The sequence below is a fragment of the Falco cherrug genome, chromosome 3 (genome assembly GCF_023634085.1).
Source record: "Falco cherrug isolate bFalChe1 chromosome 3, bFalChe1.pri, whole genome shotgun sequence".
Classification (NCBI taxonomy): Eukaryota; Metazoa; Chordata; class Aves; order Falconiformes; family Falconidae; genus Falco; species Falco cherrug.
Window position 1 is genome coordinate 94,695,915 of NC_073699.1, and position 16,505 is coordinate 94,712,419.

The 16,505-nt window shown below is 46.7% G+C and overlaps 1 protein-coding gene across 6 annotated transcripts in view; it reads left to right on the forward strand.

Annotated features, from left to right (window-relative positions):
* Nucleotides 1-6,128: 6,128 nt before the first annotated feature.
* RREB1 (ras responsive element binding protein 1) overlaps nt 6,129-16,505 on the forward strand; it is a 125,905-nt gene continuing 115,528 nt past the window's right edge. For 3 of the 6 annotated variants that reach the window (XM_027799273.2, XM_005434890.4, XM_055704322.1), the window contains exon 1: nt 6,282-6,558. Coding sequence is in view for 1 of the 6 variants with exons in the window: in XM_055704321.1 (XP_055560296.1) it covers nt 6,519-6,558 (40 nt within the window). In the remaining 5 variants the exon portion in view is untranslated. The other 3 variants (XM_055704324.1, XM_055704323.1, XM_055704321.1) reach the window with 2 other exon arrangements.

The window sequence follows — 16,505 nt, forward strand, 5'->3', positions numbered from 1 at the left end:
GACTGCTACCTCACTTCCTATTTCTTCACTTCTCTGCCGCTTGCTGGCCATCTCTGCCTATTTTCTGCTGCTTTGTGGGCGCATCTCAAAGCACTGTTTACCATATTTTCCCTGGGCTGGTTGGGGTTTCCTTCTTCCCCACCCCGTTGTCTACTTGCACTTTTTCAGCTATAATTAGCTATGGCATGCAGTTAAGAAAATAAAAATGTAGTTTGGAAAAATCAAGGGAAATGTCCTAACAGCAAGGTCTGCAAGAGTACAGACCAAGCTCCCAACAGAAGCTGTTGGATCCTCCATAATTAAGGATGTTTAAAACTAAACCAAGACAGTACTGAAAGGTATATTGCATAGAGAAATACTGTGGCAGCCTCAGGGAATGAATAGCAGGTATTTTCCATCTTTAGCCTGTAATACCAAAAAATAGTAAGTAATAGCAGCCCTTAGAATGACTGAACATGAAGTTATATATACATATATTTATATTTATATTTATATTTATATATTAAAAGCTCCTATCACCGTATTGATAAACATTCTTTGGAACCACTCTTGATGGCATGAGCATTCATTTAGTTTGTGAGAGGTTTCAGAATCAGCTCTCCCTAGCAAATAGGACAAGGGGAAACACACAGCTGGCTTACTACTTGCCTCCAGGAGGGAAAATAATGACATTTAAACTAACAATCAATTAGGTGTGAGAGGCTGGGTGGTCAATAAGAATGAAACATGTCACATTCAGTACCAAATCACAAGCTGGGCATTAAACATTAACATTCTTCTTGCACACCTGTGTTTTTGCATTACCTGGCAACAAAAGTCTCTGGGCAACAATGCAGAGTTTTGAAAGAAGTGAAAGTATTGCAGTGGGTGGTTTTGCGTACCGTTGCTCTTTCTCCCACTCTGTCTCTACACAGACACACTTGCACATGGGCTATACAACCCGTTTCTGAGGCTGTACATTAGTGATCACAGAACTGTTTGAGAACGTAAATGTCAAGCATCTGCTTGCTATTTTTTTCACACTATGTTTTTAAAAAGTCTGAGGAATAAGTAGGCTGTGCTGTCCAAAATTTGCTAAGTAACTAGGTAAGTATGCAAGGGGGATCTCACTTAAATTTATCTATTTAAAATGTACTATTTTTTAAAATCCTCCTCTTTTAAGAATTTTGGTTATTTAAACTGTAATAACACCCCTTTGTGCCCCTGTTTTTTGTTTTGGTTACAAGGTTGAAAGACATGCCAGTTGCTTATGTATCACTTTAGCCATTCTCTATAGCTACCTTTATATTTAGGATATGGTATATCCTATATACCTGAAAGAACAGGTATCAGTTGTTGATCTTTCCCAGAAAGGATTTAGAAACATTGGTCATTGCTAAAATAGTTTAGCGGAATAGTTTATGCTACTTTTTACATTCTGAGAATCAGGGCTGGGGAAAGGACTAGTTCATCAAGCTGGTCCAGTCCCAGCAGCAGAGCTGCTCTGCGTTGCATCTATCTGCTGAAGACTCCCACAGTGAAAGGAAAGAAGGAAATGGGGCCAGCAATTATTGCAGCCAGGGACTTCAACCAGTCCCGCAATATGCCCTATGGACTGTGATCTATGGTGGAAAAAAATGGTGTGGGTTTCAGAAATACTGTTTTTGTATTTCCAGATGAGTCCTTAGGCAAGAGGTAGTCTCAGCTGGTGAGGTGAGCCAACTCAAGGCCTGTTTTGCAGTGTTGAAATGGCTCAGAGCAAACAGGGAGCAAATACTTCACACTCAATTTTTTATTTTTGCTGTGTGTTATCACTAAAATACGGTCTGCTGAGAACAGGTCATAAAGCAGAGCAGATGGCTTGGTACCTGAAGAACTACACTGGGATTCAGGGGGAAAAATAGGTTTTATTTCCAGTTTTGCCACTGCTAGCCTGTTGAGATATGAGGGAAATTGCTTAAGCACGCTGTGTTACCAGAGTTTTTCTTTCGCTCACTAAAGGCTCATGTTAGGGTAAATTTGGACTGAAGTTCGGCCTTGACTTTCTGCTCACCCAAAGCTGCCCTTGGAGGTAACGGGGGGGTTGCCGCAGGAGCACATTCCACTGTTGTGCTCCCTTGCTCCCCAGCTGCCCAGTTTCCAGGGGCCAAGGAAGCTGAGCACGGGGTACCCACACGGGGAAAGTAAGAATGCTGTATGATGCTCTGTGATCTGAAAAACGCTGAGAGCATTTCTGACTGGTCTTATGTGATGTGCTTTTCTGTGTGGTTTTCTGCTGCCCAAGTTCATCAAGTTTAGTTTTCCAAGCATTCTTAGGAAATACATTTAATCGAACTTTTCCCCCTCTTATTCTGTTTAATCACCCTGCCTGTACATTGGTCACACTTGTCAGTTCTGCGTTTGCTCTTAAGGAGCTTTTGATCCAAGAAACCTGCGTCTCAGTTGAAGAAAAAAAGCACCTCAAAAGCAAAACAAAACCCCAACCCATGAGAAGACCCAGCAGTGGCATGTTTGTTCATTTAAGGAAATACCTGGTTGAAATGTAAAGGAAATTCAAGCATTTCTTTTGGTCTTAGGTTTCATAAAGACTTATTTCTCAAAGCCCTCAGGGTTGTATTCTCTGATCCTCCATGCAGGCTTTTCCCTGTGTTAGTATGTCAGCCGAGTTCTGCCTCTTGGCACAAGCGAGGACATCAGGAAAAGGGTGGCGGCGAGAGGACTCCGGATGCTGTGCAGGCATAAGCTCAGGCAGTGGATGGGGCCTCCAATGCCTCTGACATCCTCTGTGGCTGGACAGCCACACATCAGGGTGAGGGCGCTGGCTCTGGAAATCCCGGGAAAAGGAATTAGAAAGTCAGGGCCCACCAATGCTGCCTATTACAGCTTATAAAATACTCCTGGTTAGCATGAGAACTGCCTTGCTCCAAAATGGGTTTTTTTGGAGGAAAGGGATGTGTAAGCATTGCAAGAAATTAAAGTAACTTCTCAATATCATGATTTAAAAGAGGACATTGATAATGCCTAATGAGATGGGTGTGTGTGTGGTATTTTCTAACTAACCTTTACCTCCTCTTTTAATGCGAATGTTAGCTTTAGTCTCTGCGCTTTAAATCATTGTATCCTCAAGTTGCGGCCTTCATGTAAGCTACACATCCTGTTTTTCTTCTCTCCTTGAATAACTTTAATCAGCATCTCTGATATTTGAACTGTGGGTGGGGGCAGAATTGTCCTTTTCCTGGGATTGTAGCAGGTGGCTTTTATGTCACCAACATGGCTATGTCACTCAGTGGTTTTAATGAAAGAGATAATATACAAAATATCTTCACAAAACTATTGGTTTTATTTCTACTATTATTCATGGCATTTAACATCACTGGGTAGGGTCAGGGAGGTGTGTGAGGGTTATATAGAAGTTAAGAGGGAAGTCTTCTTGTCCCTTTCCAGGTTTAACATTGCTGTTTGAGTATTGATGTCACGATGGCCAGAAAGTATACAAACCACGTGCAGTCTTAGGAAAAAAAAAAACCAAAACTTAAACTGTCATAAATAGAGTGATCAGAGGAGATGAGAGAAAATACGGCAATGCAGATGGTACAAAATGCAGAGTGGAAAGGATAATGTTTCATGCAGGCAACACAGTAACATTTTGGGAGAGTAATTTTATTCATAGAAGTGCTTTTATTAGGCAAATATTACCTCTACTTTCTTTTTCATTAGAATAAAAAAAAAAAAAAAAAAAAAAAGGAAACCATTTGTGCCAAAGTTCACAATTAGGCTTAGACTGCAGTGGGTTTTGACCTCTCTGATGCATTATAAACGTTCAAATGATGGAAAGTTTGAAAACTGAGTTAATTTCTCTTGCCCTGAGATAGCCCAAAATTAGAATTAATTCCTAAGCTGTTAAGGACATATCACTTTTTACTGTTTCATAAACATTGGTAGTTGGGGATTTTTTTTAGTTATTACATAACTTTTGCATATTTTTTTTTATTTACAACATTAACATGACATAGTATGTGCTTGTTCACCCTTCATTACATCCTTCTGAAAGAATAGGAACGTTTAAAACATACAAACATAAATGCAATGCAAAAATTATGTACATATTTCCCACATCACTAAAATCATGATTATTTTTTTCCAGTGCGAGCTTTACAATACCTACATTATTTGCATTCCCGTGTTTCTAGAGCAGATTTCAGATGCTGAATTGAACAATGCTTGCTTTCCTGTTCTATCTGCTTACTAAACTTCCCACATGGAAGGCTGGTTAAGCACCTCTGAAGTTAGAAAACACGGTGAGGGTGGATGGGAATCTTCATGCAGAAGTGGTCCAAAATGCCTCCTAGAGTCTCCTACAGATGCTACCCACAGGTCAACGAGACATGCGTTGCCAGCCTCCAAAGATGATTAGCCATACAGGAATTTGGACCAGTTTCAATTATATTTATATATTTATATAAATGCCTGTGCAAACAGGGCCTTAGGTTGTAAACTCGTAGGCCTGATCTCCATGAGTTTATATGTATGTGCCATGCAGGCTTCAGCCACTACAGCCTCCCGATGTGAATGACACGTTTTAAGGGCTGAGCTTGAGGTGGACATCTGCTCAGGTTTTTGCTTAATAGGATGCCTAACACAAGAGACACTGAAGATGTAAGCTGGCTATAAAGCTATAGAATTTACCAGCAGTTCTTCCACTGCAGGTTGACAGGTGTAAGGGGGATGGAGATGAAAAGGTTAGACACTTTAAAATGAATTTATGTTTAATTACTTCCCTTGATAGTTTTCTGATAAATTAAGAACCTTGTAACAGAACAAATCAGAATGCACTTTCTTACATTTGCTGCTAATATTGCAGGGTAAACTCTTATATAGCTGTTCTGTCAGCCAACAACCCTGCTCATGCAGCCAGCTGTAGCTTGGCTCATGTCTTTGGGATGGGTCCTGTGTATTCCTGACTTCATGCCTTTACCCAGTATTTGGAAAGAACGGTGCAAAGGAAGTTAATAGTAACATCCTACAGGCAAAGACAGTTTGTGGAAAGAGTTGGTTGAGGGCTTCCTGCCACAAATATGGAATCTAGCCTTCCTTTCCATGTGAATCCCTTTTCAATCAGGAGATAGGACACCAGGTAAGCTGGTACAAGCCTTTTGTCTACAGGCCAGGACTTGATTTCTTTAAAAAACTGCCTGCAACTTCAGGTTCCACCTCACCAATAATAGCTTGCAAAGGCCTAGTTTTAGTAGCTTTAGAAATAGTGTAAATAACCATTTCCTGAAAGTGTAAACGGGTTCCTCCTGTACTCATTATGGCACCCTTTGCAAGCAGTTTTGCTTGACTTCCCCCCCCCCCCCCCCCCAAGTGAGCTTTCAGGATGGAGTATTTCCAGTTATTTTCTTTTTATATACTGGTACTATTTCTCACCCAACTCTGTGCTGCTAACGGCTTCAAGTAAAACCCCCACGACTCCGACCACCTCTCCATCACTTGCCGGGTCTTCTACATCTTTGAACTTCCACTGCAGTGAAAGCGATGGAGAGGACCCTACCCGCAATGCCACATGCGGCGCCTGTGCGGTCTGTAACTACCTGCATTTGCAAACGTCCCTTGATTAGACACGGTTATCCTGCAGGTCCTAAGCTGAAAATTTCGCGTCCTTTAGGTTTCGTCAGCCGGATGGATGCCTGACTCCAGCAGGGAAAACGCACAAGGACGAAAGTTTTCTGAGGCAACGAGCAAACCGAGCAGAAGCTGACTGCCGCACGGAGCCGCGGGCTCCTGCCTGCGGCCGCCGTACCTGGTGAGCGCCGGGCGGGCGGGAGGAGGAGGAGGAGGATGCACGGACATTTCCGCGGCCAGCGGGAGAGCCCCTATCAATTCCCAGAGCCAGCGGCTCCGGACGCGCTCCAGCCCCGAGCGCACGCCGCGGAGAGCCGCCGGCTGCCCCGGGGGGGGAAGGGGGGCGCACGGGCCGGCCGGCCAGGCCCGCCCGGGAGAGCCCGAGGAGAGCGGCGGGAGGGCGCGAGGCGCCGCGTGGCACCTGGCCGCCCCCCCCCCCGCCCGGGGTATCCCGCTGCTGCGCGGCCGGTGCGCGGCGGGCCAGGCCGGGCCGGGCGGGGGAGGGGGGGGAGGGAGGGGGAAAGTTGCGCTCACTCCGCTCCTTGGAGGCGCCCCTCCCCGCGCCGAGGCGAGTGAGAGATGCTATTTGCAACAGGCGGCCGCCGCGGTAGCGCGTCCCCGGGAGAGGAGCCGGAGCGACACGTGATGTGTCTCCTTATCAGGGTGCGCGGGGCAGCGCGGGGGCGGGCAGGGGGCGGGGGCGCCCGCGGAGCGCGGCGCGGCGGGGTCCCTAACCGTGCCCATCTCTCCCCTCCAGGGAGGCGCGGAGGACGGGAAGTTAGCGCGGAGTTGATGAACTTTGCACATCCACAGAAACGCCATTTTGATTCCTTTTTCCGGAACAAGTTTGCGGCTCCCTCCCGTGCGCGCTCCCCCCGGCGCGCCCCCGCGCCCCCCCGGCGGCCCATCCTCCCGGCATGTCGCGGCGCAAGCAGCCCAGCCCCAGCAAAGTCCGGCGTAAGTACCGCGGGGCTGCCCGGCCGCGCTCCCGCACAAAGGGCAGGAGCGTGCCTTAACTCCGCAGGGTTCTCTTTTGGTTGTTGGTGTTTGTTTTGTTTTTTTTTTAATTTTATTTTCTTCTTTGCTTTTTCTTAAGGGGGGGAGAAAAATGAGGAAAATAAAATTCTGGAAGGGGGCAGGCGCGGGGGTGAGGACGTTGCAGCGTGTTGGCTGGTCGTGCGACTTCTTTAAAAAATGAAATGCTTGTTGGTGGGGGAAAAGTTTCCTTTAAAAAAAAAAAGAGGAGGAAAAAAGTTTGGCTGGCAGCGGTGGAGATGATGATGAGTTCGTGCAGCCTCCCTCTTCCCTTCCCCCGCTCCTCCCTCTCCTCTCCTCCCTCCGCGGCTCCTGTGTTTTTTTTTTCTTTTTTTTTTTTTTTTTTTTCCCCTTCCCTGTTGCAGACTTTCTACCAACCAGCAGCACCAGCCGCGGCGTTTTGCCTTCAGGACCTGATGCTCATCCATATTAAACCGTCTGAGCTCAGGAATCCGGCCAGATCATCCCCCCCTCCTGCTGCAAAGTTTATTTTTAACCAGCCACCGCCACAATTTGGATGGGGCTGCGAGGAAGCAACATCTTCTAGCCCGGCTCGCCCCCGTCTCCCGAGCCCGCAGCCGCTTGCCTTTTAACTTTTCCTTCGGGCTTACTTTCCTGCCGGCGGTGGCGGCGGGTCCCGCGGCGGCCCCTGCCCGCTTTTCCCGGACGGGAGGGCCGCGCCGGAGCCGGGCAGTTGGGATGAAGGCGCCCCTTCTTCGCAGGTAGAGCCGGCTTGCGCCGCGCATCTCTCCGCTGACTTTCCGCCCCCCGTGCCCCCCTCGGCGGGGCCCGGCGGCCGTGCCAGCCCTTCCTCGGCACCCCGGTCTCTCCCTCTCCTCTCCCCCCCTCTTACTTGATTCTATTTTTTTCCCCTTTCCTTCTCTTCTACGCCCCCCCGGGGAGGGACGTGCGTGTCCTTCCCCTCCCGGCCTGCGCGGCGGAGGGGAGCCAGGCCCGGAGAGCGGGGGGTGGGTTCCCCCCGCCGGTCCCCCCCCGTGTACCCCCGGTCCCGTTGCCTTTGTGCGGTGCCAGGAACACATCCCTGCGCGGCGGGGCCAGCGGCGGGCAGGGACGCCTGGGCGGCGTCACCACTACAGGAAGGAGCCGGGCAGCATCCGAGGAGGGGGGGTGTCCGGCCCGGGGCCACACTCGCCCCTTTCACCCCCCCATCTTGCCGGGTGGGGCGCGAGGGGAGCAGTGGAGCCCCCCCGCCCTCGCAACGGTGGTGTTTCGGGTGAAAACAAAGTTTCGGGCGGCGCGGCAGCCGCCCCCCCGCCGGCGGTGCCCGGTGCGGATGGGAGCCAGGCGCGACCCGTCTCTCAGGCGACTGCGCTGCCCATCGCCGTTGCTACGGGCCGGGACCCCCCCCCCCCCCCCCCCCCCCCCCGTCCTCCACGGCGGGGCCGCGGTGGGGATGGATGCGAGGGAGACCCTCCCGCCCGGTTAGTGCACGGGGTTGGCCCGGGTGCCCCCCCGACCCCCCGTCCGCGGCGGTGCGGGGGCCGGGCCGGGCGCGGCGTTGCTGGGCAGAGCAGAGCGGAGCCGGGCCGGGTCGGGGCGCACGGCGCGCCGAGATGCTGCAACTTTTTTTTTTTCAGCAGAGGAGGGAGGGCGGTGGATTGAACTTTGTCATGTCGCAGATAAGTTTCCTCTGGCTTCTTCTCCCTGCACTTCTCCCCCGCCTCCCGTCCGCACGCACGCTTGCTTTTTTCTTACTTTTTTTTTTTCCTGCCTTCTTTTTGCCTTTTTTTTTTTTTTTTTTTTTTAATTTTCCCCCGTTTCACCTTTTGTCCGCGATATCTTTGCCGGCTCGGCATCCTCGCCAGGGTTCTGTAGGAGGAGGAGGAGAGTGCTTCTCCTGGCTCAGCACATTTCCCGGCCCGCTCCGCTGCGCACCCCGCGGAGGCCCGGGCGCCTCCGTGCCCCACCGTGCCCCGCCGGGCTGCCTGGCCCGGGGCTCGTGGTCCTGCCCGCCGAGGAGCCAGCATCCTGCCCGGCAGCCGCTCGGCTGAGTTCCGGAGGGAAGCAGGGGGAACCGGCCATCCAGTTTGAATCCCGACTCCCTCTGTTCGCCTGTTTTGTAGATGCCATCGAGCATGGTTACTTTCTCAAAGTAGTTACACGTCTAGTTCGGTGTGATTTGGCAGCTGTGGACTAGGAGGGACAGCAAACAGTTTTCTTCCCATTCCAACATCCATCCCTGTGCCTTGGAAAAAGAATTCGCTTATTAACAGGAGCGGTGGCTAAATAACGCTGTCTTGTCACCCCTGCAGTGCACAGTAGACAGCTGTTATGGTGGCTGAAGTTTTTTCGTTGAGGTCTGTCGTTTTGACACAAGCACCGAGTTTTGTTACCGCAGTTCCTGTTTTCCACAGGGTCAGCGTGCGTGAAAGGGATGCAGTGACTCAGGGTCAGGCCAGCCATATTTGTTTTAGGTTTTAATTTTCCCTTTGAAGACTTAAGGGTATATAGTCTTTTCTTGGTGTGCCTGCATAATGCCGATTAGCCTTAACGGGAGTTGGGTACATCCAGGGAAGAATAGGCCCTTTTGTTTGTTAGAAACCCAGAAACAGCATGAATCCATCATCCAATCAATCAGAGTACCAGGGCTCTCCCTCACCTGCTGGCAGGGACACATCCAGCCTCCTCTCTTGCTGCGGGGCAGCTGTGCTGGGCCCAGTGCAGCTTCTTCTGCTCCCTCACCTTCCTCTTCCTGACAGCTGTATTTGGAGCTGAATTCTTACTGTGTGGTTGAAAGAACACCATCCTTGAAGTACAGTCAAGTAAACTTCTGCTCTAATTTCACAGGCAGCTTCTTGTTGTCAAACTGTTGTTTGTGCATCAGTAGTGACTGTTTACGTAGCCACTTTTACACATTTCTTTTACTAAGTAATGAGCCTAAAGAATATATATATATATGTATTTGGCTTGGTATTAAGACAGAATATAACAGGGTGTTTGCTGACTGTTTTTCTGTGTCTTTTCTGTTTGTGGTGGTTGTTTTTTTTGTCACCCGGACCTGGGTGTTTGAAGCTTTATTTGCTTGCAGATTTCAGTGTAGTGAAACATCGTATTCTGACTCAGCTTACCTAGGTTGCGTGCCCATTTTTAACTCTTTACAATATTCAGTGATCCTCTGACAAAATGGCTTTTCTTTTTGATTCTGAGAGTCAGGAGATTCTTGGAAGTTTCAAAACTGGGAAGGCTGAATGTCTTCACTATCTGTTAGCAATATATATAATCTCCTTTGCTACCAAAGGCAAGTGCAGTGTTGCCCAAGGCATAAAAACATTGACTTCTGTAGTGCTTTTCTCAGTCCTTAAGGATTTTATGACTTTGCCTATGCTGAAGTTGCACTGCAATCGTAACAGTAGCTTGACTTCAGCCCATGAAAGTTTCTTCTTAAGCAGAAATAATTTGGATTGCTCTCAATTGGATTTCCCATTTAAATAAAAAGCTGTTTGTGTATTTAATATTGTATAGGTTAAAAACATATAGATAAATCCCTTTGGTTGTATTCATTATCCCTTGTAAAAGTAGGTGGTGCTTAGAAGGTCATAGGATAAGTGTTGCTAAGCAGCTAAACAGAAGGATGCTAAAATTAACCTGAGTGTTTTTGTAAGGGATTCACTTTTTAAGTTGCAGTAGTTTTTTTATTGACTTAAAATACATTTTTTGATAGTAAAACATCTGAACAAATACTTAAATGCATAAATAAAGCTTTCCAGGGGATTGTATCGAGTGTATGAGTTATCTACACACAGGAGAAATTCCACCGTCCCCCAGTATGCCTAAATTTTACCAGCATTGGGCCCTTGATTTGTGCCCTTTGCAAATGTCCTTCCAGAGTTATCTGTTGCTCCAAGAGCATCTGATGTATGTTGGATAGCAGCCTGTAGGGACAGTCTTGGGAAAAAAGAAACTGGAAAGGTTCCCCGGGAACAGGCAGAAAACAAGTAAATCCTGTTAGTCTGAAATCTATGCATGTGCAGAAAAAGCCCCTTTTAACTTTTTGATGAATGATGCCTAAGTTTGGAAATCCGTGTTTTAGGTGTACACTCTTAAAACATGTGAAATCATGTCTTCTTTCAGGGCAGTGAAGGTTGTTTTAAAATGAGTGTATTATTGGACCATGTTACTGGACCAGTTTGAGACAGCTGCTTTGATGATGTGGTAGCTTCTTTCTTGGGAGATTATTGTCTGTAGAGGGAGGATGGTGCTGCTGCTGCTTTCGGTTCTCCTGAAGGTAGTGAGAATGCCTGTTGCTCTGTGTCTTTTCCCTTTACCTCCTTTCTGAATTCAAGCAGGACGGTCAGTCATGGGATCACAGCTCACAGCTTTAAAAAAATTACGCTTTTCCAAGAGTATTCTGCAGCTTGGAAGGGGGCCAGAAACTGCTTTGTGTTCTTTTGAGTACAGCTTCATTGTGGATGGAGTGCCCAGGTACCCTGCAGTTTTCCTGGGAAGTGTCTGGAGGAGCAGATGTAAACTTTGAGGGTGAGGAAGGAATTGCCTTCTGTGACTGTCCGACAGCTCATTTCTTATTTTGGGGTGGGAGATGTGACTTGCCAAATTGTTGTTCAGCATATAAAGCAGATTTTCTTTGGGGAGGCGTATAGGAATCCTTTCTGTTTGTGTGTGTGTGTGTGTTGGGTTTTTTGTTTGTTTGTTTGAGATAAAATATTCTGCGTAAACCACCACCTATGGGAGCTGTGCCCCCCTCCCCATTTAGCGGCATCTTTATAGGCTGTAATTTGAAAGGCAGGACCTTGGAAATGCCACTGTCTGGTGATACACTGAAAAGTTAGCTATTTGTGTGGAGCCAGGCAGGGCTTGAAACTTGCAGAGCTTTGCCAGGCCGGGTTTGGTTATCAGCGTTTGATTACAAATGAAAATAGGTGAGGTTGGCTGAGGTGGGAAGTGCTGGCTCCGTTCTGGGGTACTTCTGAACAGGAATTTCAGGAGCTTTGACTCTTTGTTCTTCTTCAGTGCAAGAAATCTGATGATGGCTTATCTTTGATGTCTGCCAGTCATGATGTTTTTCCCACCTGAAGGTGTTCCTCCACCCCACCCTGCAGCTCTGTTTTGAATAGCAACATTTGAGGGCCAGTGAGTTAGAAGAGGGCAGACTTCCGAGGCAGTAGTGCCAGAGCATCTTATCCCCCTTCCCTTAGCGCTTTACACAGAGCAGGGTGACAAACTTTATTTAGAGCTTGTGCTGATGCTTTATTACGAAATGTTAAAAGTACAAATAATTGCCAGCTGGGGCATATGCTGTGGACGCCCGTTGGATGGCTTGTTCATGTTGTGCTGGAAAAGGGTCAGAACAAGGAAGAGGGCCTGGACAAAAGGGAGAGAAGAGTCAGTGGGATACTTGGCTCGTGGCTGTGCTGGTGATAAACCTGTTAGAGCAGCCTCCTGCAGTCAGAAAGGAATTGTCCTGATGTAACTGAGCAGCACCTAGACCTGTGCTTCCTTTAGAAACAACATAGGCTTTCTGGTGTATCCTGCTTTTTTTTTTTTTTAATAGTGGCATTTCAGCTTTCAGGTTGGCCAGCCTAGCAATCAATAAAGGTGGTTGCCTTTGAATAGGTGCTTTACACAAAATAACTAGTTGATGGGTGGAGACTGTTTATTCAGAGTGATTCAACTAAGTAAGGCCGAGAGAATCTGAATACCTCTTTAAAGATGCAGAGAAAGGCAGCTGTTTTAACAACAGGATTCACCTGCAGAGTCCTAGCCATCTGCAGAGGTGCCTACACCGAGGGAGGAGAAAAGCTGTCAGAATCCCCCACGGGCGTTGTTAGCCTCCTGAACTAAAATGGGTATTCCAAGGACCATTAGAGAGGGAGGCCTTGGTACCTCCACCCCCATCCCTGTCTCCTTTGCTGATCTTCCCATAGAAGCATGTGGAATGCAGCTTTCAAACTCTACTTTTCCTGCACCTAACCTTCCTGAGCTAAAATGTTTTGTGTTTAATCTTACTTACTTATTTAATCTCAAGGTTTTGAGACATCTTTTTCCTTTTGAAGAAGACATACCCACATCCTGGTGTCTGGAGTATCTTTGAAGATCCATTTGCACGAGGGATGTTACTTGTGCAGGGCTCAAAAAGTGTGGGAGAACTGCTTGCACGCAGTCATCAGGTGACTCCCCAGTGTAATTTCCGTCAGCTTTGAAAAATTGAATTTTGACTTTTGAGTCACTCTGGGTAAAAAGTATGTTAAACATCTTGGACATTTTCTATGCCAGTGTGCCAGTGACTTGGTCATTTGGTTCTACAGGAAAAATGTATTTTTTAATAGCGGGATTGCCAGTCTCTGATACATGTAAGACTTCTCCATTTGTTGTCTGCTGGTGGATATTTTAAAAGGTGTTAGTATGTGCTTTCTTGAAGCAGTACAAACCTACTTGTAGGTGTTTTAGGAATAGGTGGCCTGCATCAGTCATCAACAAAGCTTTTTTTTTTTAGTTAATTTAGGTATGTGCTTCCTCTCTGAGATGAGAGAAGCAAGATGTTCACGTTGAAGTGTAGCTGGCTTTTATCGAGTGTGATTAGCTGGGTTTAACTCGACCCCTTGTTAGTCCTGTTTCGTAGGCAGGTGATGTCAGTGTTCAGATGTATCGGTACCTGGGAGTGCTTTGCTCAGAGCGCTTGCATCACAGCACTAAATTCCATTCCTGTGTTCAGGCCGAACTCCTTCACAGTCCTAACGTTACAGTTTGGATAAGGGAGAACTGCTTTGGATTTTGCACCAATAAGCAGCAGTACTTCCTTGTCTTTCCTTTAGGGAGCAACATCACTTTTAGTTTGGACCACTCACAGCTTTGGGTAGGGGAAAGAGCCTAGCTTTAAGTTCCTCTTTCTGTTACACAAACTGTATTTTCTTCATTAAATTAAGTTCATTAGGTCTCATTGCTCATAGTGTTTTAAAAACATGAGAAGCAGCCAGGACATGAATACCTGTGTGCTCTTCCTTTGTGTTTGCATTTTTTCCTGATGTTGATGCATTTGCCTGTGTATTGAGGACCACAGGTGGCTGTGGTGTCTTGTGCATGTGCTTGCCTGCTTTGTCCCCTCCTTCTCCCCAGAAGCACTAAGGTATCCTGAATTGCTGTGTACCTGGATGACTTGCAGCACAACTCACATATTTTACTGTCTATACATCTTGATGCTTTCAGATGGAAGGAAGAAGGGCTGCGGGAGGAAGCTTGCTTTTTAAGTGAGGCACTGAAGGTCCAGGAAGTGGAAGCACATGCCGTAGCAGCTGGCTGTGGAAGAGATGTGGCTGGGTTACTGAGGGCTTCCATTTGTGAAGTTTTGACTGTATTTTCCAGCAGAAGTATGAGTGCAATGACAAGTGCTTCTCTACAGAGATGTAATTTACGCTTTGTATTTAGTTGATTTGGAGGGTGTATTTCTTTTGGTCTTTTTTAACAGCTGCAGGTATCATTTGTTCTTCTTCCTTATTAGATGGCCCAGTCAAGTGTCGCTTAGTACATATTACTACATTTCCAAGTAAGGTTCAAAACTGTGGTCCTTGGCAGCTTCTGGAGCAAGTCTTGGAGCAATTTCCAGCTTTTACAGCAGATAGGTGGCTTTTCTGCTTGGTAAGGTCTCTTCATGGTCTTTGAACAGTTAGGAGTCTTTGACTGTTGCAAAAGGGTAGAGAGAGCTGTATCACAGCGCCCCTATTTTCCCAGAGTAAACTCGGATTGTTGTTGGGAACTGTGCTTTTCTTTAAATAGTGAGGAATTTATTTTGCTATCAGTGCTACATACACTTTGTGGGAGAAGTCTTCCTTGTCTCCAATGGGAAATGGCAATGTCTTTTTGTTGAGCGTGAAGTGGCCACCACGTTTGGCCTAACCAGAGGGTGAATTTTGAGGGGTGAGTGAAATGATCTGTACCTCAGAGTGGATGCCAGTTACCTTGGGAGGAAGCCATGCAGATTATAAACTCTGCAGGAAGGAACTGGTGGATTCTGTAAACTCTGCAGCTCCGTTAACTGCAGTTCAAGCAGTTCTCAGTCTCTACTTGCAAAGCTTTTGGAACTTGTAAGCTCTTTAAATCTAGCGATTGAGGATTTTGCATGGTTTCCTTTTCCCTCAAGAAAGAAAAACAGAAATAAATGGCAAAGTTACTAATTTTAAATGCTCAGAAGTCAGCAAATGAAAATTAAGGTGTTCGTAGAACAGTTAAGTGGGCCAAGATGAACACAGATCATGCCTCATTATGGTTGGTGTTGTGTTTAATAAATCAGTAGATGCGTACGTAGCATGTAGAAGTGGAAAACATGGCTTCATTCAGAGCAACAGCAAAATTCATTCAGGCTTCACTGGACTAAGATTTTATGTGGTGTATATACAGCTGAAAGTTCTTGAGCATTCATAGCATGAAAGATGCCAGGAAACTTTAAAAAACTGAAATGCTAATAGTGTCTATGTATTTTCCTGGTGCTTGAAATTCCGACAGGTGTAGTTAACAGAGTCAGCGCGTCTGTTTTAGGAGCTTGTTTGATAAACAGCAAATTGAATTTGTGATATAATAGCCTATTTTGACTAAATTATCTCCATCCTCGTTTTGGGCATCGCTGAAACAGTGTGGCCATTGCTGCATCCCTTTTCTAAATCCTAGAGGCTGTGCTTTTACTTTCTTGAGTATATTTGCACTGGTGAGTGGGAGGAGGACTTGTCCTTCCCAAGCCTGTCCTTCTCTGCAGGAAAAGGGGAATGTAGAGAATTCTCCCTGAGGATGGATCTGGGACAGAGATGGCCCCTGCATGTTTGGGGCCAGAGTTTTTATTTACATCGTTGCGTAACTCTTAATCTCCATAGAGAAAGGTGTGGGTTAGTAGATTTGCAATGTGGCAGACTTGCATGTGGCCGTGGTCTGCCTGATAGTATTGCATAGTAGATGTACCAATGCCTGCCTGGGGTCGTCCTGGAGTATTGGGTGACCCTGTGCAGAAGGATCTGCTGTTGCCAGACTTTCGACCTTGTGCATTGGCAGTCTCTCTTGTGCCTGCACTGCCAGAATTGTCTGACTTGCAGTAAATGTTTCTGTTTGTGTGCACACTGTCTTTTCAAAATGATCACTAAAAAGTATTTGGGCCAAAAATAATTTACACTGGACAATAAGATACTAGCAGCATGTGCAAACTGGACGCTGTAGTTACTGTCCCAGCTAGTAGCTCAAATGGAGCTGCACAGCCCAGTAGCCCAGATGTGGATTAGAAAAGTCCAGACTGCTGATCTGAAAATTTCCACTATTTTTGGTAATGGATGTTTATATGAGCGGCCTAATCCAAAGACCCAAGAAGTGAGCTGGTGGTGGTCTCTGTTTAATTCCGAGTATACAGATGCCAAGTGTTAATGCTCTGATTTCCTACACTGTAAACTCTTCGGGGCAGGGATCAGCATTCAATTACAGAGTTTTGAAAAGCCACCTAACACATTGTGGAACTGACCTGTTCGGCACTACCTCAGTATAAATGTTTAATTAACTATCTTTTTACCCCATAGCGGAACCTTTCCAGATACCAAGGTTGAGGCATGCTGGAAACCTGTGCTGCTGTGGTGTGTGCTTATAAACGGAGAGCTTTGGTTGCAAGGCAGAATTTGGGCAGTTCTCGTAAATGCCTTGTTTGCACACAAAGGACAGAGCATTTTTTTATTTTGTTATTTCTTGGGCAATGTAGGTGCACGTATATGCATGTGTTCAGGGGCCTGCGTCTGGGTGTTCTGTTCAGAAGCAAATGCACTCCTAGCTTTAATATGTGTTTTAAAGCATCACAGTCAGACCACGTCCTTCTCTGTCCCTTTTGCTTTAGGTCTGTATGTAAACGTGACAAATGTCAATGTTCTGAA